The sequence below is a fragment of the Ostrinia furnacalis genome, unplaced genomic scaffold, assembly GCF_004193835.3.
Source record: "Ostrinia furnacalis isolate ACB-3 unplaced genomic scaffold, ASM419383v2 OfSCF7578, whole genome shotgun sequence".
Taxonomy (NCBI): domain Eukaryota; kingdom Metazoa; phylum Arthropoda; class Insecta; order Lepidoptera; family Crambidae; genus Ostrinia; species Ostrinia furnacalis.
In genome coordinates this window covers 245062-273006 of record NW_021137817.1, presented here as the reverse complement: position 1 = coordinate 273006, position 27945 = coordinate 245062, and the positions used below count along the sequence as shown (strand labels likewise).

The 27945-nt window shown below is 36.7% G+C and overlaps 1 protein-coding gene across 1 annotated transcript; it reads left to right on the top strand.

Moving 5' to 3' along the window:
• LOC114365224 (RNA pseudouridylate synthase domain-containing protein 2) lies at window positions 1–27536 on the top strand. Its single transcript, XM_028321758.1, has 13 exons — window positions 1–18; window positions 772–858; window positions 11082–11169; window positions 12398–12620; window positions 16383–16470; window positions 17810–17918; window positions 19103–19214; window positions 20009–20205; window positions 20704–20901; window positions 21487–21582; window positions 21977–22095; window positions 22484–22666; window positions 23269–27536. The coding sequence occupies exons 1-13, from the start codon at window positions 1–3 to the stop codon at window positions 23341–23343; spliced, it is 1593 nt and encodes a 530-aa protein (XP_028177559.1). The 3' UTR covers window positions 23344–27536.
• The last annotated feature ends 409 nt before the right edge of the window (window positions 27537–27945 follow it).

Genomic DNA, 27945 nt, shown 5'->3' with positions numbered 1-27945 from the left:
ATGGAGTCTGTTGATCACGTAATTAGGATAAATACGCCCCGTATTTATTAATTTCTTATTGACGTTCTATCTCGTTATTGTCATCAGCCTATAGCAGTCCACCCTGGATATAGGCCTCCCCAAAATTATCGTTATTGTCGCCATTTTACCCTGTTTTGTCATGTTCCACTCAGCTTCTGCCAATCACTTTTCGCAAAATGTTTCCAGAAATAATCCATCAAACAAGAATAATTGTTACTTTATTCATAGAGAACCTATACATAAGTTACATTTATTATTTTCAATGTCCAAAATGTATCCCAACATAAAGTCACGCTGGCCCTGGCCTTCTTTCGATGGATTCCAGAATAAATGAAATTTTATATTAATGCAATATCTCAGGTACACGTGGATTAATCGAATGCCGCAGATGTATTGTGGTATTCGCTCAATATAGTATTTGTTATTGGTTCGGCGTATTTTCTTATTCGCTGCTAGTATTTCGTTTAGCATCATAGCAATGCATCGTAACATTCTTTTGGCATACGATTTTCTTCCAGATTTCGAGTGATTTTACAGGTTTTTTTGAATGAGAGAACGAACTTCAAGAAACAAAATAATAATTATCTTTATGTGTTTATGTTTCGTTCGTTTCAGCCGAATGACGTCCACTGCTGGACAAAGGCCTCCCCCAAGGATTTCCACAAAGATCGGTCCTGCGCCGCCCGCATCCAGGCACCATCTGTTTAATTAATTCAAATACCATTTTAATTATATTCTCTTTTGTTTCAGGGAGAAAAGGACAACGGAAAAAACTGCATACTCTCGTGTGAAAAGCGAAAAGCGGATGACACCGATCTCAACAAGGATCTCAAAAAGGTCAGAAGCTATTTTTATTTGCCCTAGAGATGTCCTTAGCCTCGACATTCTGTACAACTGTATTCTTAGTAATGTATAATTTAATGTCGAAAAGACGACCCAATGAGTAATAAAAATATTTTCGATAAGACTAACACCTAAATAATATTACAAGTCCTAGGTACCCAAATAATATTAAAGTAGTACAAGCTTTGCTAGTTTGGGATAAGATGGTGCTGTGTAAAATGTCCAAGGATATTTATTATTTATTTATGTCTTTAGATGCCTCTTATTACTTTGAGAATATTTTTGAAACCAAGACCTACATCCATAATATTAGCATTAATCTAAAATAACATTACATTTACATTACACCAAGATAGTAAAGAACTTCGTAAACACATAATATTTCCATCCATCTGCACTAAATCAATCCATTTACAGTCAATAAATTACGTTCATCGTAATACTTAATTTATCAAAAGCACCGTCCCCTCCACTAAATCTACGTCATAATGACAAAATTCAAATTTTTGCCATCTCCGGAGCGACCAAAAACGCGAAGCGCTATTCCGAAAATCTGAAATTTAAATTCGACCTCCGCCCTTAATTACGACAGGAAATAGCGAATATTTAATCTTATTATTTAGTAAATACAAGGCGTTCTTTGTCTCAGAAATGTAGGTGGAATTTCTTTTTTGCTGTCCAGGGAAAATAACTGTGTATTTGTAGGGTGTGTAAAGGTTAACCGTTCAAGGCGAGTCGACGAACCTTAGACATAATAATAATGTTAGCACCTACGGTAGAATAGGCACCTCTTTGACACGTAGTACTGACATGATCACTGTGAAAATTTCTTACTTTTACGTGAACTTAATATTTTACTAGAACTTAATAACAAGTCAAGTCATCCTGAAAAGATCAAAGTATAAGGATTTGATGAATCAAATCAAATTATTCAGTGACTTCTATCAAATATGACTAAGCTAAGTCAATAGGTATCTAAATTAGGTATTTATGTGATAAGTTTTAACCACTCACCTAGATTTGAGATATACCAAAACATAACCTTTCTTCAGAACCACCTTATTCTAGTCCTGAAAATCTATCTGTATAATAATTAGTTCGCGAACCAGTAAGTAACATCATAATAGTTCCCTTTGTCATAAAAGATCTATGAGAAAGTCGCGTTTTAACAGCTCAATAAAGTAGAATCTATAGATACACTTACTGACTCACTCGGTCATCACGAAATCTCAGAAACTACAAGTTCTAGGAGTCTCAAATTTTGCATGGAGGTTCCTTTTAGAACGTAAATGCTCACTAAGACGGAATTTTGCAAAATTAAACCCCTAAGGGGGTAAAACGGGACCCACGCGTACAAAGTCGAGGGCGGCCGCTAGTCACTTAAATAACTAGTGTTGTCAACTACCCATTGTAATTCCCATAGTTATATAGACAGAAATACATACATAGTAAGATAATAGAGGACACATATAATAGAAATATTAGACTGGTCTAAATGAGCGTCGTTATTGTAGGCACAGATGTCGGGAATGGACGCGATCACGCGATAGCCGCTATTACCCCTTGAAACAAAGTGTAGTAATAAAACGATGGGTACGAACTTAAGGGATGGGTTTTTAAATGGAAAGGCTCTAATTTAGATACAATTTTCCATACACAGACAACAAATTTGGTTACTGCTTACACAACAAAAGTGACCACCGAACTAAGTGTTAAGTATAACCAAACTAAGTCTAGCTCACTACAGAATTATTTGTTCACACAACATTTTGTTCCTCATAACCAAAGTGTTCGGTGGTCACTTTTGTTGTGTAAGCAGTAACCAAACATTTTTTTCAGTGTAGAGATATAGAGAGATGCCAACTAATGCGCTGAGTTCGAAACTCAGTGTGGCATTAGAAATTCACACACACAATCAAAATATGTGCTCATTATCCACTGCGGTATCAGTACTCAACGTTCGAATAATCTTTAGTACTACGCAAGCAAACTGCTTACATTATGACGTCGCTGCTGTCATCATTGCTGTCACGAGCAATGTGTTTTGTATTTGAGCATATTGCTGCGACACCTTGTCACATCTCCCTTTAGTTTCTGTGATCTGTGTAATTTGCAAATATGTGCCAAAGCTGTATGAGCTGGTATGTATAAAAAAATATTCGTTTCCTTGTTGTCCATTTAACTTATATTCTATGACTGATACTGAGTACCTACAAACTGATTTATTCCTTGAACTCCGATCAATAAATGAATCTCTAAGCTTTTCGAACATACTCGTAACTTGAACTTGAGTTTTGTTTTTGGGTCATAGCCTTGGGTCATAGCTCATAAAATAACCTAACCTAACCTAACCTAACCTATAAATAATAATAATAATAAATAAATTTTATTCAATTAAACATTTCGATCTAACAAGAGGTGAACGCTGACACCGAAACTAGTAAAAAAAAATACTGTATTTTCAGTGTCAGTGATTCCTCGACATTTGTGGGCTAACATAGAAATATTTAAGTTTTACATGCTAGGACATGGAAATTTCAGCTGGTAACATAAAATAACATTAAGGTGATATGAATAGGAGCGATTTTACAGAACATTTTATAATCGTGTGTGTGTGTGTGTGTATGTGTGAACCTATTGAAACTCTATTCAATTTAGTCAGTCTATAATAGAGTGTAGGTTATTGCTCATATCTGAGCGTTTCTGAGAGAATAGGTTACATCACTTGACTACTGTGTTACAACAAATGATAAAATAAAGAAACATCGATAAAAATAAACAGATTATATAATTTACCAAGTCGATTCACAGGAATTTAGCAGCCGCCTATAAAATGGGATTAAAACCCCAAATAGAACATCTTTTACTATTCGGTTTGTAATACCAAATCGTTTCTATGTCATGGACAGTCGGCCGCAAAAACACTATTTACATTGGAATAATTCCTCAAGTCTTAAAAATGTGTTAAAAATTTCAAGCATTTATAATCTATAGATTAATATGAGTAGTATTAACAAAATAATAATGGGATCTGTACAATTAGTTATACCAAATTCGTATTCATTTTGGTACGACATTTCTGGACATGATTTGAAAACTTCACGATCACGCATTAGTTTACTTTTTCGTATCTTTAGTTTCGGTGGCGATCCTCAGACCTGGCCTTTTTCATCCTATCCTTCTTCAAGCACAGTAGAGGTTATTCGTAGAACGTAGACCATTTCAATCATCAATGCTTTTATTGACAGTCAAGTAATAGAATGCACCAGAGTTGTAGTACTTAGTGGAAATGGGAGATATCGCCTATATCTCCCTTCCTTTTTAAACTTTTCTTTTTATGTATTGTGTTTTGTCATTTATGCCGTTGTGAACTTGTAATATCTAAAATTAATAATAAGGATCTCTCATTCTAATACTTGCATTCCTAGCCGACTGTACCTCACAAAACGTTAATACATCACGCAGTATAGGGGTGGTGTTTTATGTCCGCGCCCGTCCTCGCCTGTTTTGTGTAGGAATTTTAACTGAAAACTACCAATGGGTGCCTAGGACATAGACGTAGCTATTTGATGGCGAAAACATCAACTAACCGATTGGGATTGTTTATGATTTTATGGCTGATTTAAAAGCGGCTACTTTCATTCTGTGGTAGTAGTTTGGTAATCTTGGTAAGATAGCCAGTTCCTCCGTGGTTGAGGATTCCGGGTGAAGCTCGCTTCCACCTTCGGCCTGATCATCACTTACCATCAGGTGAGATACAGGCCAAGAGCTTCCTCGTTGTGGATAAAAAAAATAATTAAAGAATGTGTTACCTACTGCTTGGTATTTCGTTTATTTTCGAAATTAAATAAAACTCGTACCTATAATGACATAATCTCTATCAATTTTGACTTGGAATTCATAAGAAAGTCATAAAAACAAAACCAATGCATAAAACCAAACTAACATAATATGCTGGTCAAAACAGTATAAAGAATTTGTCAGTAATATTTTTTATTAAAGTGGTCCTTTAATTTTTAGAATTACCTACTCGTATATCGAAAAATGAGCCTCGATAAAAATAATGTTCACGGGTACCGACATCTTTGCGTAATGTATGTATGTAATCAGGCTTCAATAGAAATAATATTCATAGTAACCTACATCTTTAGGCTATGTATTAGTATGTATGTCTCATGTATGATAAATGTCTTCAATCTTCGCGTAACTAGATCGAGTAATAAAATATTAAAGAGCCCGTGAGAAGAGATAACGAACAGATCGTTGCTTAGCAAAAAATAACGTCTCATAAGGGTGCCATTAGCGTGCTGAAGTGGATTGTTATACTTCTTATATTAGGGAGATAATGATCAAAATACAAGTTTTTTGTTAACAGCACTTGAAGTAAAATGGAAGAAAAGTTATCAGAGGTTGAGCAAGTGTCCCCGTTTTTTACTTATTGGGAGAATGTAGAGAAAATGAATCATCAAACACCTGTTCAATAATTTCGAATGTAGGTTAATTGTATTGCTATTTTTAACCGACCTCAACAAAAGGAGGAGGTTCTCAATTCGGTTGGATACAATTATATTTCAACTCTCTCTCTCTCTATTTCTCTCTCTCTCTCTCTCTCTCTCTCTTCCTGGCCAATGTTTGCCTGTAGGCCTAAGATCCGCGCCGCGATAAGCGGTTATCATGCCATTTTATCGATTTTAACCATACATTTTAACGTCGATAAAAGTTATCACGGCGCGCATCTTAGGCCTACAGGTAGAGAATAGGCTAGATGACAAAATATTGGTCCAATATTTTTTAATTATCTGTCTGACGGACTAAATAGAATTTCGATTTCGTTACCCAGTCATCATCCCAATTATTTTTGTTATTAGAACTGCCGTTCGATACTATTAGGATCTACACAGAAGTATACTTGTCCCCTAATACAAAAAATATGAATAAAACTAACCGAAGAAATGTTCAATTATTCAAACTAATCAAAACAAATGTCAAAGCTTGAAAACTAGAGAAATCGGATTCCTAAAGTGTACTTTCGTAATAATTCCATTGAAGTTTGCGAACTGGCGTCGTCAAAGTATTTTGTGACTTAATCTCACGGGTTTAGGGTTTTGTTTTGATGGCGAAGGTTCTTGTGGTACAATTTGGAGCGGAGGTAGATTACGGGCATGATAAGAGGGTATAATGAGAGTCAAGGTGTGCCCTCTATTCAGACTTTAGTGTTGCAGAGACGTAAAGGAAACTTTTGTAGAAGTGCTCATTGCTTGGTCTCATTGGGGACTTTAAAAACGTACTAGGTACTATTTTCTTTGGAGCAGTCTACTAGAATTTTCAGCCGTGGATGAGCGATAGGAATCGCTGATGATGATGATGACTATTGGCATGATGATTATTTAAATTGACGGGCAACGCATCGGTCTTCAGATATTTCAAATGTCAACTTAACTAAAGCCTGGTCCGTGAGCGCGTAGAATTTTGTCCATAAACCCCAAGCTATCCATCCTTATCGCTCGCGCGTAATTATGTCTTGCAGACACTCCAAGCACCATTTTGATTAAATTATTCGTTGTTTGAATACACTTCAGTCATTTTTGTATTACTTCTTCTTCTTCTTCTCCTCTATGGCTACTGTGTTTCCACGTTTGCCAATGTCACGTGAGCATACATTTTTGTATTATTTATAACGTGATTTGTGTTTGATGGATTTCTCAGTTTTTTACAAGTGTCAAAAAGACATTTTAAAGACAATAGATTGCAATAGATATTTAAAAATACAATAAAAAGTAAAAAAAAAAGTCTCCATCGCCATCGCCAACAAGTGATGTGCATGCGTTACGATAATTAGTGGTGTGTTTAACAGATTGTCGATAAAATAAAATACTCAAGATTAAAAAAAAAAAAATTTTCGCACATTATTTTTTTACGGATTTGTGTTCAGTATCAGTAATATAGTAACCTCTGTAAATATGGCAAGAATGCAAAGTAACACCCTGTATATGCTCACGGACCAGACTTTAATAAAGCTCATAAAAATCATCATCATTTTAGCCACAGAACTCGCCTCCCTTTTGCTAAGAGAGTGATGCCCGTTTTCACCATCAATCCCTAATTTTTAAGTGATCCCTATAACAGATAACAGGAATTTTGTTTTCATAGGAGTCACTTAAAGATTAGGGATTGATGGTGAAAACGGCCATGAGACTTTCTCGTTTTGGGTTCGATTCCCACAGGTGGCAGCCATGTCAGACGCTTACGACGAACTACCAGAGTTCAATAGGTCTGTCACCTCTTTGGTATTAGACTTAGGTTATTGCAACTCACCTGATAGAAGAAAAAGAAAACAATAACACCCGAATTCACAAACGATGCTTGCTTAAGTGAATCAGCAACGCTAGGCCAAGTCGAACGCACAGCGTTGAATAGAGCTCTGTGATTAGTTCATGTGTGTCACTCCGCTAATCAAGTATTATCTATGAATGGGTATTTGAGGCCCTGTTCGTCCTCGCACGCTGTGAGACCTCATAGTAATGTTTGTGAATACGGTCGTAAGTTACCCACTTCCATGTTTCGGTGACTGTTCTTTCGGAACTCGTTAGTGAACTAACATAAACTACTTAATGATTTAACCCCCAAGTTAAAGTCAAAGTTAAATTGCCTCACCATTTTCAGTCATAACTGTAAAAGCGAATTATTTTTATGTTCGTTGATTGCGCATTCCAACCACTAGGCTTTGAGGGTGGTTCGTAAAAATAACAACGGCCCAATTAGTTTAGAAATTAACTGCTAGTTCTTAAGTAAAAGTTTCTTTATTAACAAAACCGGTTCAAGACTGGGATTGGTGCAAATCTCATCATCGTCATCAGGGCAAAATTAGGCTCAGTTGCACCATCTTACTTTAACTTTGACAAACGTCAAAAATCTCTAATTCAGGAGCGACCCTCTCTATTTGAAGAAAACATTTTTTTTATCCACAACGAGGAAGCTCTTGGCCTGTATCTCACCTGATGGTAAGTGACGACCAGGCCGAAGGTGGAAGCGAGCTTCACCCGGAATCCTCAACTACGGAGGAACTGGCTACCTTACCTCTAGCTGCCGGAACACAATAATGCTGTTAACATTGTTGTTATGGCGACAGACTTAGGTAAGATGGTAGTAGCTAGCCTGGCGGACTTAAAACAAGCCCTAACACCAACGAAACCAAACAGAAAAATCTGCCCCCACTGGGAATCGAACCCGGGACCTCTGCGTCTGAAGCAGGTGGTCTTACCACTAGACCACAGAGGCGGTTAAAGATTAGATTTGATTAGATTTACACTCCCCACTCCCACGCTGGTCAGAGATTTGAGGGGGAATAATATTCCTTATCATATTTATTCTATCTACTCTCGCTTCTTGAATTTGATTCATATTCCTGAGAAGATAATTGGCTACAATTTCAATACAATATTTAAGTACCCAAATGTAATTTCGTAACGCGACTATCAAAATACAAATTGAAACAATTCAAACTGAATTTTAGGGCCCTTTCTAAACATTTATTAAAAAACATCCTACCGACCGAATTCAGGAGCTCCTTCTTTCTGAGGGCCTAGTGTGAGTTTACATCAAACGCGCTCACTAGTGAGCGCGTCAAAAAATGACATTATATGTATGACGGATTGTATAGCGCCCCTAGCGGGAAACGTTCAAAAACTAAATTTTTCATACATTTTTTAAACGCGCTCACTAGTGAGCGCGTTTGATGTAGGTAAACTCACACTCAGCCCATTGCAGTCTTGTTTTAAACCAAGCATTTATGTTCTACAAATAAAATATCTAACACGAAAATATCAAAAATAATCCTTAAAACCTCCACGGCATGCGAAATACGTCTGATACGTTATTGTACGGAACAATGAGCCTTTATTATTTTGTCCCGTTCGGTATGTTGTCAATTAAAATTTCAATTACCACCGCAGTAATGCCGATGCTACGGATGCCGTGATGAAAAATCATCTTTGTTTCCGAAAATGCGGGTCTGATTCGACAATCGCTCAGCTGTGTTGTAGGTAATTACAATGTATACGTTTTAAAAATATAAGGCAAATTATTTTCCATTGCAATATTTATACCTACAGGGTGAAATTTAAATCGTTGGCATCCTTTTAATATAAGATTCTACTCATGATACATATGAGACAATTTTAACAATCGTCGAACGTCAATTTTGTACTCCAACACATTCGTTTCATACGAAATCACTTTATGAATTCCCAATGAACACCTGAATACTACAGGTACTTTTCAAAATGTTATTGACATTTCAGATATGAGATTCTATTGTAGTCTATTGAAATACCAGTTCAAAAATCACAAACAAAAAGCAAATTGAATGAAGCAGAAAAAACAGAACGGACACTTATAATCCCAAAGAGCGAATTTTAAAGCACCCATTTAAAATCAATACCATGTTAACCTGCCCTGAAAAAGTATTCGAAAAATGTCGTGCGATTCACGAGTTTTGCGTTCGAAACAATGGCGCATCGGATTGTTTCGTTTAAAAAACTTTTCTCATTTTGCTGCGAGGGGCATCACTCCCCCGCAGACATTTTGGGGTTCCTTCGGCAGATGGGGGGAAGTGATTTCACAGTGGTTTGGTGTACGAGTAATCTAGAAATGTGTTTGATTTGAAGATGCGATTGCAAGAATTTGATGTTTTAATGATCTAATTACCGACAACTTTTTCTGCCTGAGACTTGTGAAATATAACTTATCCGACTTACAAGTATACTTACAACTTTTTCAGAGACTTACAACCAAGTGATAAACGTGCTCTTAATCAATTTATTATAATATTGTCAATAGAACTATCACAAAAGTGTCAGTTAATAAAAAAATATATTTTTTAACCAAGCAAAGGAAGCTTCGTTTTTAAATTAACGTCATATTTTTGACGCCATAGTTGTGTCGCACTAACCTTCCAGAGTTTTCCAATAAAACTTTACCAAGGTTTTAGACTGAATAAAATGGTTTATTACTCCTTTATACAGAAAATAAAGCTACGGAACCCATGATCCTGACATAAAGACGCCCTTGTCCAGTTTTTAACACGATTTCAGCTGAAACTCGACGAATACTCCGTCAATCTATTATTATTTGTCTGAATTATTTTCCGTGCTGTTTCGCTCGTGAAACATTGAATGGTTTTTATGGTTGTTAACAAATGGTATGTCTTCATTGAGATGTTTTACACCAAATCTTGTTTTGGGTCTTGTTTCAGTATTGTATTCGCTTGCTTAGAGATTATTCTTAACCTTGAGAGACGAATTTACCTGTTACTGGAATTTATTCTGCGGCTGTTTGAATTACAATAATAACTCACATTCACCTGGAAGCAAATAATGTTAATTTTAAAAGTAAAATTACAGTGTCATCTAGTCCCAAGTTAAACTTATTTACTATGGAGTACTAGGCAACAAAATTCTTTTTTATTACTTTTTTATCAAACTAGAGTTTCAATCAAGTTCTTAGTACCAATTCAGGATACACGCCTTATGTAAATTTATTGTTAAAAATTCTTAAAAGATAATATCAGCAATGTAGTTACGAAATGCTATGTATACTCTTACTACATATAAAAAGACCTAATGCTAATAATAAAATGACCAATTCTAAAATTTCCTTTTACTCATGTATTCAAAGCTCTCTTAATTCAAAAGCACGGTGAATGAAAGTTTAAATCAACAGAGATTTGGGCAACATAATCCATGAGAGTTTGAAAAACACTCTTTAGACAAATTTAACTCCTAGCTATAGCAAGCATTATAAATGACAGGTAGAGCAAAGCGTCTGCTATTTCAACCATGTAACCAAATAATAAAAAATGTTCATTAATAGGCTAGTTTCCTAAAAAAATTTTTTTAGTCCGTCATGTTTAATATCGAAAAATATTGGACACATATATTTTTATTTGTCAATCTAACAAATAATTACATAGTTATGGTGCGTTGAAGTTCCGTTGAAGCACAACGTGCGGCACTTTTATGCACGCATTGACGTCACGGGCCTCTTCTTATGAACTTTGGCGCGCTTTATCTCTTTAAATTTTCATTAAAAGTGAAAAATACGTGTAGAGTATTTTTTGATAAGTTAACTGACGGACTAATTAAAACTCTTGCTTTTTTACCCAGGAAACATCCCTATTATATTATTATTAATTAGTAATTTATTATTATTTGTTGCAGGCTAAGTTGGAGACCAAGGCTCTGAAAGCAAAGCGGCCCGGCTTCACAGATGATCGTTACAACGAGACCTCGTACTACATGGAAAATGGTAAGTCTATTATTTTATACCTACTTTGATAAACCAGATGAAAGACTGAAAACATTTTTAAATTCAAGAATTTAGTTTTAAAATGTCCATGGCGTAGGTAATCAGTTGTAGCTTACATACTTCTGTCCATAGGTATTTGTAAAAAATCTGTAAATATTCCTACATTCAAATAAGCCCCAAGGTATCCTGTTAATACTCGGAACCGTACGAACAAATCCAATAGTCTTTTCTTAACATAACTATGTAACGTAGCCTTATGTCTTATACATTACATCTAATCCCATCTAATGAATCCCTTCCCTTTCATACTTTAATGGCGAACATTTTTCTACTCGCAAAATCCGTAACTCCGCCATTATCTTACAACGTTCTCGAATTGTATTCCCAAAACTTAATCACGCTCGGAGTATTCCAGGGAATGTTCTTTTTCAATTTAGCTCCATCCATAATCCCTTTGATTCCGCTAAGAGACGTCCCATAATCTTCGCAAGTTATTGGATTACATCAATCCCCCGAAACTCCACTGATAATTTTATTTTCATGACTTTCTCGCAACGTCGCGTCGCCCCGTTCCGTGTGTCGCTTCTGATGAATTTGTTTTAGAACCAAATGGGAGCCAATCAATCTTGCGGTACACGCGTCGTTCCAGACCAGCGGAATTGGGGAACGTTCATTTTTATTTTCGTTACACCGCTACTAAATGAAATACAGGCATATTATTATAATTCACAGCACTTACAACAAATATGAATAACAATACCTACTCAAATGTTACAAAGCAAAAGTCGCACGGCATAATCAAATTACGGAACAAAATAGTTTCTTAAGAAACTAATTCATAAAACACTTCAAGTCATATTACCTTAATGCATCACGTGGCTTAATACCATGTTATAAAATATCTTAAGTAATTTATTTCTATCCACATAGTTAGCATTACACTATCGGGGTTGGAGCGCTCCATTATTGGCTAATGGCCTGAGTCATCATACCGCATTGCCGTTTTTTCTTCAATTTAATTTTACCAACATTACGGTACTCATTCCAGCTATGCAGGCATTTTGCTATTACACCAAGCTTTACTCCAAGGAATTTATTAAAGTTCTTAAGCAAACCGAACAACGTGTCTCCGCTCGTTATGCGGTTGAAACATGTTGTTTGTTCTTTAATTTTGTGTTTGTTTGGAAGTTTGGAGCGTGTTTTGCTATAATTAACAAAATCTTTGCAGGCCTCAGGAAAGTTTATCCGTACTACTTCACGTTCACGACGTTCACGAAAGGGAGGTGGGTCGGCGAGAAGATCCTGGATGTGTTTGCACGGGAGTTCAGGGCGCATCCCGCTGCTGAGTACGAACGGTGCATCAGGGCTGGCACCCTCACTGTCAACTACGAACGGGTGGACCCCGACTACCGGCTCAAGCACAACGACCTCTTGGCTAACGTCGTCCATAGGTACTTACCCTTTCTCACACACACCTAAACGACTGTAGATAGCTTTAAGACATAGATATAGGTTCATATCTTAGAACATACAACTCGAATAAGTATCCTAATACTAGAGTTACACTACACTCAATAGTTCCCAACACACGGACGACATCAGACACGATCTTTCTCTTAATACTTTAATCCAGTATATTAACATCAACTTCTCTTTCTGGTCTTGCAATTATCTTCTACATAACAAGTTGTCCCTGTACAAATTGTGACGTCTCATGGTTTTATACGGAACTTATGTCCCTAACCCGAAACCAGCATACTTAAACGGCTGGTTTGTAATCTGGAGATTAGCTTGTTTTATTAAATCTAATTGTATGTAGCATATTGTAACAATGTATTTTTAAAAGAGACTTAAGCACCGAATGAGCATGTGAGTGGACATAACCGTTTCTCAAACGAAACTGAATTTTATTGTGACTTTTACAACTTGGACAATTTCTCGTTCTGTCTCGGGGTCGCCTTGAGAACGGCCTTTGTCGTGTCACATCTTTCACGTAACGTAAATTGTATTCGCTCACGCATGTTCATTTGCTGTTGTTTTGTTCTCTAATCTGTATTTCATACATGATGGGCAGTCCGTCCTGACGTTGGGCAAACTGAGTTAGACCGTTAATTAACATGTCATCCATGTAAACATTTCGTCGTCTATGCCGGTGTGTAGTTTCTGCGAACTAATGAAGGTTTTGCTCAGCGTCCGGAGCGTTCCTGAAGTCGAATGCCTGACGTGTATATGGTTGCAGGCACGAAGTACCGGTCACCAGCCAACCCATCACCCTCGTACATATCGATGAGGACATTGTGGTTGTCAACAAACCGGCCTCTATCCCCGTAAGTGGCAAATGAGACAGCCATGTTATGTGTATGCTATTCTATCTATCTCTAATTTACTTCATAGCTCCCTATCATTAACGTGCATGCTATTTACTAACAATTTTTAAAAAAGCAATACTGTAATCATTCACATTTTCAGAGCTTTTAGGAATTGCAGGAGCTTCAATTAAAATGTATTTAGTTTACTGTTATTATGTTTCTGATGCTTAATTTCCGCAAATTGAACACAATGTTATTTTCAATTGACAATTTGTTGCACTGGATTGGCATTTAACTTACAGACTTTAAATGTTTCATTTATTTATCGTGACTGACGCTGTCCCTCGTACGTCAGCTGCTGTTAATAGTTATGTTAATGAGCTTGCGATTTAAATACCAAATGATCCCGTCCTGATACTTGCAACATGATGACATTCGCTGTCGTCCAACAAAATCACAATAATGACTTTACCAACTAAAATTTTATTCAACTCGGAATATTTTCCAACGTGAATTATTTCATGAATCACTTATCGGATAACATTTACATTTCCAAAATCCTACAATGATAACATTCCTTAAAATACATCACATACATCAACCCAAATTAATATTCACGATTTCGTTTGAAACCTACTGCGAAATATTTTAAGCTGGAGTCCCGCCGAAATCCGCTTTCCCGGCTCTAAAAGCAACCCTCAGAGTCCTTTCCCGTTTACGTAAAATGTGGCTCCTTTGGCAAGAAATATTCAGAGCCCTATATGACTGAGGGCCCCTAATATTGCCAAGCGCTCGCACTTTCATATCGGCTTTTGCGGCGTAAAATAGAATTGTAAACGGCGTTTCAGCCGGCACTCTTATTTCGTATGCAGGCTGGGTGGGGCTCGCAGGACGCGTGATTTTTCAATATTTTTACTGAGAGGTTATTATAGCTGCTTTAGATTCATCTTTGTAGCAAATCTCATAGAGTTGTTCCCACCAGTGTGTCAACTGTTACTTCTTGTTTAATTTAAACTGACTTGTTGCAAAGCAAGTTTCCTGGAGCCCCGGGACATTTTCCGCTCTAACGCAACAGTGGCAAACGCGAAGTGAAAACAAAATTGGTACCAAGAACATGCGCTGTTGTGCTCACAACTAGGCTACTTGGAATACAGTCTGCTTCAGTTTTCACTGCACGTTCGTGTTATCTCGCGAAACTTGAAACTGTGTTACTCTGTCGTAAATTGCATTTTGAATAATTCCCAGCTGCACCGAGCGTGGGTGCAACTTATGAAAGGGAAAGTGGGTGTATGAACTGAAAATAATTGCCTTTAAATAAGTAAATGACGGAGCGACGAAAGCAAATTATGCTAGTTGTAGTAGAATGCTAACGAAGGAGGACAACGTTAATGATGAATTCAAAGCGGAATGAATAAAAGAGTTGGAAATAACTTTAGTCATAATAAACCAGTCAGTAAGTACACCTGCCTCGTATGAATCTGTTTTAAATTAGTTATGGCTTACTTTATCATTGTCAAAAATAAATTACGAACTACATGTAGATTATGTGAAATAACCGATTTTGAAAAAAAGATTTGAGCGTTCCCGTCGGCTTCAAAATGTCTTCATCAATTCATATGTCATAAAGGGTTTTTACATTTTTTTCATCTTCTGAGGGACTGTGACCGATTACATTGATTGATGCACCTCCTTGATGGGAGGTCCAAGAGGGCCGGGCAAGCGCCATGTGAAATATTGTCGTAATTTATCGCAAAAAGCCAGGCTTTATACGAAATGCCCACAATTATTTTTGCACCTGTCCCCAACTTATTATTATGTTTATTATCTTAGTCAGCTTAAGCAATCGTCTTCAAGATTGAAGGAAATGAACACCCTAATTTTGTTAAAGTTTTCATAAAAAGGAAAGATTTTAATTTTCCCCAGAAAATGAGGTAAGTACACTCGTAATAGAATTATATTATTTTGACCTTCAAACTTTCTAAATTACCCCAATTATATTCTAACTTCATCAAGATAACTTCTAATGAAGTTACACGGAAAATATGAAAGCTGAAACTGTCGTAAATAACAAAATTATTTGGAACGTAGAATAGAAACGATACTAATTTGAGTGTTAATGCTACTTTACCTAAACTCACACAGATACTAGTTGGTACCCACACAAGATCACACTCCATAAAGATATCAGGATATGCTATCCCGCTCACACATCGGCGGTGATCTCGACCTGTAGATTTTAAAGAACTTGGCTTATTATGAAGCCAATTATATGTTTATGTGTAAGCACAGCACTATCAATGTTAAGCGTTGTTGTTGATGTTGTAATGCACTTGAGTATATCAACGAACTAAGAACATTTTATCCAAGAAATATCAAACTTTAGCAGATTTTCCAAAGTTACTTCTTTAAGGGGAACCATTTAAATACCGCAGATATACCGCAAAGAATGAAAGAGTTACCATTGTCATCTCTTACAATACATACATTCGCTTATGGGCTTTTATGAATGCTCCATACGTCAGTGGAACTCGCCACAAAATGATGTTAGCTCAGCCTTTTTTCACAATAGATGTTCATGCGATATTCTTTATAACTTTGTTATATTATTATGCTGAAAGATTCAACAATGTTCATTTCAAGGCTTGACCTTGTCATATTTTCCATCCCTTTGTGTAGATATCGTATTCAAAATTTATACTAAATATCAGTCACAGTTTTTTAAATATCAGTTACATTAGAACCACACAGATCAGAAATAGCTCTAACTCAGCCATTGACGCGGAATAAAACTCTTGCTTTTGATGTTAATGAAGAATTAGCTGAATCCGTAGATATCTTAAGTGCATTACATACATCCAAAGATCGCCTTTATAAATGTAATGACATGTGTCGATGGTGGGCCAGGCACGAGACTCCAGTGCTCGCTAACCCCTTGCGCATCATACACGTGGACGAAGAACTACTCGTGCTTGACAAGCCTTGCTCGTTGCCGGTGAGTCAAATCGGTTCAAATTCTGTCAGACTCTGCTTGGTTTTTGTCGTTTGCATCTTGCAAGGTTTTGGTGTTATTCGAAATTTTAATACACAATTTACATAAGGCTAATGCCACCCATATGATACTGGGGACAATTGCATATGCACCTTTTTGTGTCAAAACTATCGTCAAAATTTTGATTCTTCTAGATGGTGTATGTGTCTAGCAAGAACATAGAAACCAAATTTTGTTTATTATCATATTTCACAGATATTTTATCTGCGAAATCTGTTACTCCAAATATATCAACATGTACACATTTTGGCATTACACATTGGTTTTTATCACTAACTGGAAAGTTCGCCATCAGAGTCTGACATGAAATAGTGATCTGCACAAGTTTGAGACTGTATACTCCGATGGATCTGAGCCATACAGGGTCTCGTCAATGCCACTTGGAAGTGGTACAGCAGTCTACCTTGCAGTTTGATTTCACACGTCTGATTTTAGTCAGTGAGCCAGATTAGCTTGGCACCTTTATCATAGGAGATTTAGTTTTGGAATTATTTCCAACGCACCCGTTTTTGCAGAAATTTTGTAATTTATGATGGTAGGTAATGATCAACAAATCTATGGCTCACCGATTAAAAAAGATAATTTACTACATTACTTACATTTATAATGGTTCTTGTGATGCGAAATCTGACAATACTTTAACAGTTTAATAATTTTCCTAAAATAAAAGATAATAAAGTATAATCTAAGTAAATTATTGTATTGTCTTCAATATTGATGTCTAGTTTGATGATTTTGTTTTGGGAATGTTATGGATTTTCCAACATGGGTTTATCTACAAGAGAAAGCAATTCTTTACAATGAGATCCCATGGTTTTTTACCAAATGTTTATTGTCTGTGTTAGTTTTGCGCCAATGTCTCTGCAAACGAGATTAATCCTGCTTCATATACTTTTTAGTTTGCATGCCTAACAATATTTGTGTTGTCCTTAAAATTAATTTATTGTTTTAAATAAGTAAATGTATCGAAAATAAGTCATATTTTTCAATGATTGCTTCTATGTTTCGTTACACCGTAAATCTTGATCAAAATTCTGTTTAGCTTTTATTGATGAATCCTTAATTTGAAAAAAAAATAAGTATTACTTGCAAATTAGTGTTAGTAGATTTTAAAAAGAAAATATTTACTTTCAAAAGTTTCGATTACACCAACATATTTCTCCAACGTTTAATCAAGAGTTTAATACCTAAAAGTCCTTGAACAGTTCACTGCAAAATTTTAAAATTCATAGCTTCAGACGAGATCTAAGGCGAAGTGCTTATAAACAACTGCACTCGGCAGGTTCACCCGTGCGGCAGGTACCGGCACAATACCGTCGTCTTCATCCTGGCCAAGGAGTACAACCTCAAGAACTTGAGGACCATACACAGGCTGGACAGGCTAACGTCAGGTATTTATTGTTAACTAACGGGCAAACCGCGGCTTCACCCACGTGAAATTTAGTGTTACAATCGGCATAAATTATAGCCTATTGTTAATCTGGGTTACAAACAATAATACTGTCAAGTTTCAACAACATCCGTTCAGTAGTTTTTACGTGAAAGAGTAACAAACATCTAGACATCCAAACTTTCGCATTTATAATATTAGTAAGATTTATATCAGTGCAACCAAGCTATTGTTCTTGCAACTCACGAAGGCGAGTGAGCTTTACTTGTGTGTGTAATGTCTATCAAAACTTTTGAAACACGAACAGTAGCGAGCCACCACACATGTAAGTACTAAGTAAAGCTCACTTGCCTTCGTGAATGAGGGCTATCGTTTTTATACTTAACAGTTGGCATTGACAGGACCTTACTCTACAGTGGCGCCATCTTGATGAGTGCAAATACGATAGTCCTCCTACCACTTTAGCGCTCACAAGTTGGCGCCACTGTCTTCGCTACTAGCAAGTGACAGGACCTTACTCTACAGTGGCGCTAACTGGTGAGCGCTAAGACAATAGCCCTCATTGCAACAACTATTACATATTTGTAATAGTGAAACATGTAGCTACTTTTTTAACTTGTAACATCTTGAAATATCATGTTTTTATACCCCCCGCAGATTACAGATTTTTAGTCGGCCGTTAGTTTGGTCGGCTTCGAATTTGTATGAAGAATCCGCCGATACCAAAAATCTGTATACCTAATATGCGCATTTCCATACATGTTCGTTCATACTGATTAACAACCCAACTATACTGTCGACCGAAAATTCTGTAGCCTTATATTTCTAATGAAGCTACACCAACATTAAAATCATTAAACTTATTGTGAGAAAAGGTTACAGAATGCTATCCAACATACATGAATACAAATAAACCCTTGAAAGATCATTATAATACTCTTCAAATACGAACAAAAAATATTCTATTTCCTTTCCTTTATTGAAATGTGCTTCGAGACAGGAATTTGTTTTATGGTCTTGATCAAAAGGGCCTTTTAAGGAAAAAAGATTCTCAGAATATGTTTTTGTTTGATTTTGTCAATACACAGCTTTTATCGGCACAACAGTTGATAAATAATTCACGCCTTTTTGTTTGAGTGTAATCATTATAATGGCATAAGTGCTCATATTCCCTTTTTCTGGCAGGGCTTCTGCTTTTTGGACGGAGTCCTAAGAAAGCGAGGCAGATGGAACATCAGATCAGGAACAGGCAGGTGCAGAAGGAGTACGTTTGCAGGGTAGATGGAGAGTTCCCAGAGTAAGTTGACAGGTTTTAACAAAGTACCCGCATAAAGAAATTGAAGTTTAATTAAATTAGTTACTGATGAAAATTCTTAAGAAAAAAATTAATAAAAAGCGGATAAGATTTAATACTTAAGTCTTAAAAAAATTAATATTGACACTTCGAGCTTAAGCTCGTTTATTGACTCCATATAACTCTCTAAATACCTAATAACCCACAGAATTTTCGAACTCGCTGTTAGCAAAGTTGAAACCTCAAAGCGGTTAACGAATCGATTTTATAACAGCTTATTAAATATTAAGTTACATAACTTTGACATCTCGAAAATCCACGTTCAGTTCATCATTGGGGAATTCAGAAGCGGGTGCACTTGAGACTTACCAACTTTGTACCTCAACTCGTTATTTAGTTTCGCAGAAGAAAATCCTATCTTCTATCATAACAAAATCAATTATATTTTTTACAATATCATGTACCTACTTAAAGTGTTATCACCTTTCGAATCTGTTTCTTGCTTGCTACCGTTTACATAAATTTATTTCTTGGAAAACTGTATTGATCTGTCGATTTTTCCGAGCAATAAAACGTCACCCTTCCCAGAATATTCCAAAAATTCAACACTGGAGTCCTACGTTATTTACGCTAACGAATATTTGGGCCTCTTTCACGATATCCGAGTAAAGTTCTAAGTAGTTACTTCCTGATTAACACGTGACTTTAAGCAACGATTAGCCCACTTGACACTGCTCGGAGGTGGTGAACGAGGCCCTTTATTTGTAGGGTTTTCTCACAAACATTTACTCTTCCAGTGAAGAAATCGAATGCACAGAGCCGATAGAGGTGGTGAGCTACAAGATCGGAGTATGCAAGGTCTCTCCCAAGGGCAAGGACTGCTCCACCGTGTTCAAGAGGCTGGGCTACAACGTGGCCTCCAATACCAGTGTGGTGCTGTGCCGGCCAAAGACTGGCAGGATGCACCAGATTAGGGTCCATCTGCAGTATCTGGGTAAATTATAACCATATAATATTTTACTTAATTTTTTACAGGAGTTCGAGTATTACCCCAAGGTCATATCCTGGACTATACTCGCTGTTATTCTTGTATTTGTTACATTCAGGGTGGATTCGACCAAACAAGAGCAAAATATGTTAATCTCAGAATAAATCGTCAGTTTTGACATATTTCTCATACTGAAATTGTTAATGTGCCAGTTATACCAGGAGTTAATCTCGGATAAAAGTTTGGTCGAATCGGGCCTTAGTTTATTATGAATATCTAGCCTGTTACTACGCCTATACTTGATGACGATTATTGTCGCTAACACAAACCTTATCTTATACTTTTCCTGACAGTTAGCTGTCCCCCAGTGCTGCTCAATCGTCGTCACTTATTGGCTTTTATTGGCCAAACTGTAGATACTGGCTATCTAGGAGTTTCTATATAATATTGAATAATCTATTCAGATTGACTTACCTTTTCTGCACATATCCAATTCTCCACCAGGCTATCCAGTAGTCAACGACCCTCTTTACAATCACCCGGTGTTCGGGCCCCTCCGCGGCAAAGGCGGCGACACAGGCGGCAAGACCGACGAGCAGCTGGTGCGAGACCTCATCGCCATCCACAACGCCGAGAACTGGCTGGGAGTGGATGCGGCGGATGATGACCTGCTGTTCTCTAAGCCCACTTCGGATGATAAAGGTACAACTAGGTGTACTGCTGATAGTACAGTAGTAGGGTAAACATAAGAGCGGTAGGGTAGGGCAAAAGCGGTGACACAGGCGGCAAGACCGACGAGCAGCTGGTGCGAGACCTCATCGCCATCCACAACGCCGAGAACTGGTTGGGAGTGGACGCGGCAGACGATGATCTGCTGTTCTCGAAGCCTGCTTCTGATGATAAAGCTAAATCAGGTGATATAAAGTGTCAAATAGGCGATACAAGAAGTAAAGCAGATGATTTATGGGGTAACCAAACAGGTGAAATAAAGATATAATGATAAGCTAACTGAATAGATAACATCTGTAAGCTGGCGAATGATAAAATTGAAAATGAAGATCCAATTGACGGTTGGAGTTCTAAGTTTCATGCTGCATAGTTTTACTGTTTTCGTAAACACACTTTAACTTAGCGCCACACTGTACTATGTTCCTAATTTGCCTCCAAAAGAACTAAAATATGAAACTAGCAAACAATGTCTTAAACCAACTCTTCTTTAATTAATGAAGAATTTCCTCATTTGATTGCACTGTAATCAATTACTTACTTATAACCTGTCTCCTATAGTGGAAGATGACTGCGACACCGGTCCGGCGTCACGGGAGTCGTCGCCGCGGCTGGAATCCCCCGCGCCCGGGGTCACCCCCTCGACCATCATGACGCGTAAGTTTATTTCCTAGAAGTGTGTGTATTTCATTAAATAATATTATATCCACAAATAATATTAGTAATCTATAAAAAAAACGCGATGTCTTTTCTTTACAACTAGACTATTATACATCACATAGGAGGCAAGAAAATCATTGGATTCATCCTTCTAATCGTTCTCTTTTTGCTCGTTCTCTGACTTATTTCGCACAGCGAATCCAATGAAAATGACAGCTTAACGTTCTCTTGGGACTAATTTAGACTTTATTAGTTGGATTAGTTTAACAGTAAAGCTACAGGTTCTGATACATGATGTGCAGCGGCAGCAACGAGAGGTGAAAATGGTCCTGGTTCATTCGTTCAGTGCTCATTTCTTTCTGGATCATACTGACAGTCTTTTTTCTTACAGCGACTCTGCCAAGCCCTTCAAGTGGGGCAGAGGCGCCCTTGGAAGTGGCGTCGCCCTGCGCCCTGGCGCCGTCTCCCGCGACCTCGCCTGCTCTCAACGAGGACTCCAACGATGCCAAGGTATGTGTAGATCAGAGTTCGTTCTTTTCAGGCAAAATTCGGCCATAGCAGGGCAAAGGCCTCTCCCACAAAGACTGGTTCTGCCCTGCCTACATTCAAGATCATAATATCAGGGTGCCTAATTCTAAATCATCAATTGATATATTTTTTACTTCAACGATCTGAAATACATTATTATCTACATTTTTTTCTGAATTTACAATTAAATCATCTTGTTAAACTAGTTCACGTTGATGAGTACATAAAGCCCTTTACATATTATGTTATGGCTGGTTGGTATTAAATATAATATTCACTTAGAATCACCTACTTATCCAGCTTATGTGGGATTTCTTATTTCAACCCTCACCAAAAAAGCAGCACACTAAAATGACCTTCCCGTTTGCAGTCAGACAAAGTGACGGTGGCGACCCAAACCGGCTGCAACCCGGTCGCGACCAGCTCGGCCGCCGCCCCTGCCGGGTCCACGGATGCCCTGACCTCCGACCCTCACTGCTACGAGTGCCGCGTGAGGTACCGGGACCCGCGCCCGCGCGATCTGGTCATGTACTTGCACGCTTGGAAGTACAAGGTAGGTGTAAAAGGGACCAATGTTCTACCCCCTTATGAATAAAAGCTACACCCTAGTTGAACTCTGGCTTAAATTGTCATTTAGTTCAGAGTTTATCCTAACTTGTATATTTTTATTAATAAGGGGGCTAGTGTTTAAGTTCATAATGGAAGCAATAAATGATTGAGAATAAGAATAAGAAATTTATTTATAATGTTCATTACATGTCAAATGAGTATTGGATGAGTCGAGACTAGTGGCCTTACAAATTCTCTGTCTACTAATCCGCAGTAATTTGAGTTTTTTTCCGTCTTCATCATCATGCATCACACTCCAATGTTCCAAAATCTAATGACGAATTTTTGGCGTATACACGCCATTTATGTTCACAATTTTCCCGATATAGAGTTCCGGTAAAAAAAATCAAAACTATGATAATGCGTATCATATCGATTCGAAAGCCAACTTTGGTCAAGGACTCTCACAAGGTTCTAATCTGGGACCACCTTAAGGTCATATTTTATACATTCGAAAGCTAACTTATTTCTAGGACGCCCACAGGGCTCTATACTAAGACCACCTTTGTTCCTACTGCGAAATTGTCAATGGTCCCTATTTTACAGGGCCCCGGCTGGGAGTACGAGACGGAGCTGCCCCAATGGGCAAGCGTGACCTGGGAAGAGCCGGACAGCTCATAGTTGGAAGGGACCGCGCCCGGTTGGCCTCGCCTCGCCTCGCTGCACGTCTCTCCCAGGAAAAAAATGACCAGACTCCATACTTACACGATGTATCGATAGATGTCGAGGAATGTGAAGATTTTGGTGTGAAGATGATTTTAAGAACTGATTGAGAAAATACTTTTGAAAATGATAAAGGAAGTGGAAACGATGATCCAGGTAAAAAAAATTTAAGTGATTTGTATTCTTTCAATAGTAATCATAATATTATTGCAATTTAAAATGATCTTCACATTAAAAACAACGTAAAGATACATCTAGAAGATTAAAGTCATACGATAGGAGAATTCCTTGGCATGACCAATTTTAAAAGACATTATAATTTCGATATTTGTAATTTAAATAAAATTGATGATTCCTCAAAATTTTATCAGGATGAAAAATCATTTGATATTATGAATGAAAAATTTGCTATCGTACAATCAGTGTATGAAAATATTTTAATGGGATGTATTAATGTGCGAGGCGTTAAAATCGAAGGCGAATTTAGCAGTCACTGGGCTGTTTACAATGACTTACACTTTCGGATGTAAGTTTGTAAAATAAGTGAGAGTTTGTATAAGGATAGATTATTTTTCTGCATTGTTTTAGTTGCACGTTCTTCGACGTTTTCTGTTTCTAGTTATTAAAAATTTTGTAGTTTTTATATAGCACCCATTGGTTTGACTTTAACTATTACTTTTTTATTTAGTGGAGTAACTTATAAGTCCCACTCGGATGTGTCACTTACCGTTGTATCATGATGGTTGTTGGCCTTGGCATTATTTTATTAGCCAAGAGTGCAGTTTAACTAAAACTTGCAGTAATATAATGCTTTTGAAAGCTATTGAATTATATGTGGAAAATAGAAGGTGTACCCATTTCAATGACATCTCCGAGTGGGGCAAGACGTTGATTTATCAGCCTTCAGTTCCTATCGGCCTAGAATGTTTTGTCAAGCTTATTGTAGTGTAGGGTAAGGATATAACAATTTGTAATAATATTGATACCATGAACTAGTTATATCGCTTAAACGAGGCAGGGTCAGAACCACAATCAAATGAATATATTGAGATCATTTTTAAATGAAAGGGATAGCTCTTCTAAATTTCTATGAAACTCTCACTGAGACTTCAGCAATAGTTTGTCAACTACAGGAATTCTAGCCGAATTTGAATATTTAACCAACTTTTTAAAGATGGCTAATGTTGAAGACTCGTTTTTGATTTTAACCAAATCTCGGACCACTGCTGTATTTTCTTAAAATTTCGAAAACTATAATAGGACCACTGTTTTAAAACTGTTTATAGAAAAGCTATCTCGGTAACGTTAGATGCATATGTTTACAATAATGCATAGGGTATAATGATATTACTTATGTCGCATTTTTGTAGACGATGTTTTAGCTACGTCATCAAGTTTTGGCTTCCATAGTTTGAGTAGACATGTTTTAAAACAAATTGTATAAGGGAGAACTCTTGAAATTTTGTACTTTAAATAAATGTAACATAAATAAACGTATTATGATAAAGCTTTTTGGTATTCGGTTGACACCATTCGAGGCCAGTTGTGATATGCATTTACATTTCTCTACTGAAAAGACAACTTCACGAAAACATAACCAAAGCAATATAAATGGGGTTAAGTTTTAAGATACCAGTAACAAGTCAACGGAAGCAGCACGACCTAAAGACATGACTAAGAATTTTTCGTTTGTTACTTCTATAAACTTAAGTTTTGCGTGTTTTAGTGTTAAGGTTGTCTCTGTCGAAGGTTTTTAGAATAACTAGATTACAACTTACATATTTTTAGCTGAAGTTTTTTTAAGTGCCGGAATATTTTTGAAATAAGTGCTGGCAATCTGTGCGTATTCTGAGATAACTCTCAAGTATGAATTCAAGCCTGCGATTGGTCTAAATGTTGTAATTCACAGTAGGCCTGAATACATTGCTTTTAAGATTGAAATGCCTTTTTGAATGAGCCATCTTTAACTGCTTGTTACCGCTTATTTTTCCCTTACCGCAGACTTTAAAAGTCTATAAGAAGTTCGTTATAATTGTTGGAATAATTTTACGTTTACGAATTCTTATTTTTCTGCTTAACGAAATGTGAAATCTACGAATTCTAAAGTCCTTTGACTATAAATTGTTGATGCGAACTCCGATTTGTTTGGATTGTTTGTTGTTGCGTCACTGTCGCTTAAAAAGGTTTCTTTGACAGCTGGTTTATCAGTTCAATTAGTATTTATTGTAGTATTTAAAAAATGTAAAAGACAATTTCATGTGACTACTGAAAATATTTTCACGAGCTTTCATAAATTAGTTTGATATAAAATTATATATTTTTCTTACTAGTAGTGTATGTAGTAGTAGTGTGCGAATATATTGTTTCTGTTGTGTATGCGGGCTAACTTCGGGCAAGCGCGGTTACAGATTGTGACAGCCCTAGCGGAACTTTGATAAAAACAAAATGGGCGTGGGAGGGTTTTGTATTTCATCAGAAATATGGAATATAAATTGAAATATTGTCTGGGGAGCTGACGATAATGTTTTATAGATGGATGTCGGGCAAATCGTATTGCTTGCTCCGAAACGTTGCTAAATCTATCGGCTATACAATTGTATATACGCGTAATCTTAAATGCCACACCCATCGATGTATATTATAGATATGCCTTCGTATCGAACCATTTGTCATTGTTGGATAGAGCTTTTGTAGCGTTATTACTATTGATGCAAACGCGTCACAATCGGGGTTAAACGCCACAGGGTTTCGACTTTGTCGCTACTTGCAAAAGTGGGGCGATTCTCTCTTCTCGTTTCGACCACTGCAACTCAATCTGTATACTGGATCAAAAGGAACTTTTCATATATCATTTATATGATGGAATATCTATAGCATATATCAATGGCTACTTTACATTTCATTTGAGTATCGAACAATGCATACTGGTTATAAGAATTATCTGATTTGGGATCAAAATATTAAAATAATTATCATGGGTAGATAAGTCATTGGAAGGTTGAGCGTCTCTACGAACTTAGTTCAGTCGGGTTAATACCTCTTCAGGTTTTAGAACCGCATCCAAATATTTGAGTTTTAATAGACGTTTTGTAAATGAAATAACTTTAGCGTGTACAAAATAAGATTTAATCTGTGGCATATCACCTAGGTATAGTCTGGTCTGGGAGCACGCAGAATTTTGTCCAATGACCCGACAGCAATATAATTACGCGCGAGCGATAAGGATGGGTAACTTGGGGTCATTGGACAAAATTCTACGTGCTCACAGACCGGGCTTTACCACTGCGGAACTCTGTTGACTAATCTGTATGTGAACAGTCAGGGGAGTTTTATCCGATGAATATTGTTGTATTTTTATATAGTATGTAAGACCTGTTTATGATATTATGTTACTCGTAATGTAAGCGCAAAATACAGATTGTAAAAGTGACTGATTGAGCTTGTCGGCTGGCTGCGACTTTTTGTAACGAACTAACATGTTCGTATTCGCGACTAGTCGCAAGTCGCATGCGTGCCGGCGCGGCGATTCAAATATTAATTTCAATTTGGCATTCACGAATCAGTTTTGCTTTTTAGTAAAAAATAATATGATACGGCAGCACTATCGATTTATTCATTTATTTGTAAGAAATTTTCATGTGCCTTCTCAAAATAATGATGAAAAATAAAGATAAATTGTAAAAGTATGTTTTTAATTACAGAAAAAAGTTGTTAAACGTTTTTAACATAAGTAGGATTACATTCGGCACTGATGAGCTTACATATTAATGAATGTGGGTAGAGAGGCCATCCATTACTTTGTCGAACATTTTATGATGGTTGCGGCGCATTTGGTTGAACTCGTTTAAAAAATTACTGTTTTCGAACGTTGTTTTTAAGAACCCTTGAATTTGAATTTAGAATTTAAATGGTGGCGTTCTATACCCGCACTCGAGATAAGCACGTTATCGGCACAGTTTTGCAGAATAAAATGTTTTTCAATTATAATTTGCGTAATTTAAAATTAATTGTTTTGTTTTTACTACTAATGAGTGTGTTCTCATAGGGATACCGTACAGTCGTGCCATACCTGGCATGGGCCTAGTTAGCGTCTTATTTATAATAATTTGAACAACAACACAATGAAAGACATTTTTTAATTTGATAAGTATTTCATAATTAAGAATATAATAGCGTTTCCTTCTTTAGATTCATGTTATAATAATTCATGTTTCCACTTAAATTTAATTAGAATAAAAATTCATTATTGAACCTTTAGTTTTATTTCCTACGACTAAATCCCGTAACTGAAGCTTTTGTGTAGCTAATTACAATTTTCTAACATTGCCTTAGTTTTCCTATTCTTTTTTAGGTATAATTCAAGTTGTTTCTTATCAAAAATTAAGACGAATTCTACAGTGAATTGAACGATAATAAAGTCCAAAATATCGTTTTGTTTAGACTATTTGGTTTGATAGGTACAAATGACGACAAGACAGCAAGCGAAAGACTGCTTTTCTTTCTAATGACATCTTTTTGCTATTTTATTCCAAAAATATTTATATAAAGCCTGGTCCGTGA

Bases quoted from the DNA above. Each gene is read 5' to 3' on its own strand.
- LOC114365224 (XM_028321758.1), top strand. The intron at 20,902-21,486 runs GTACAACTAGGT...TGTCTCCTATAG, and splicing joins GCCCACTTCGGATGATAAAG to TGGAAGATGACTGCGACACC. The intron at 21,583-21,976 runs GTAAGTTTATTT...TTTTTCTTACAG, and splicing joins CCCCTCGACCATCATGACGC to CGACTCTGCCAAGCCCTTCA.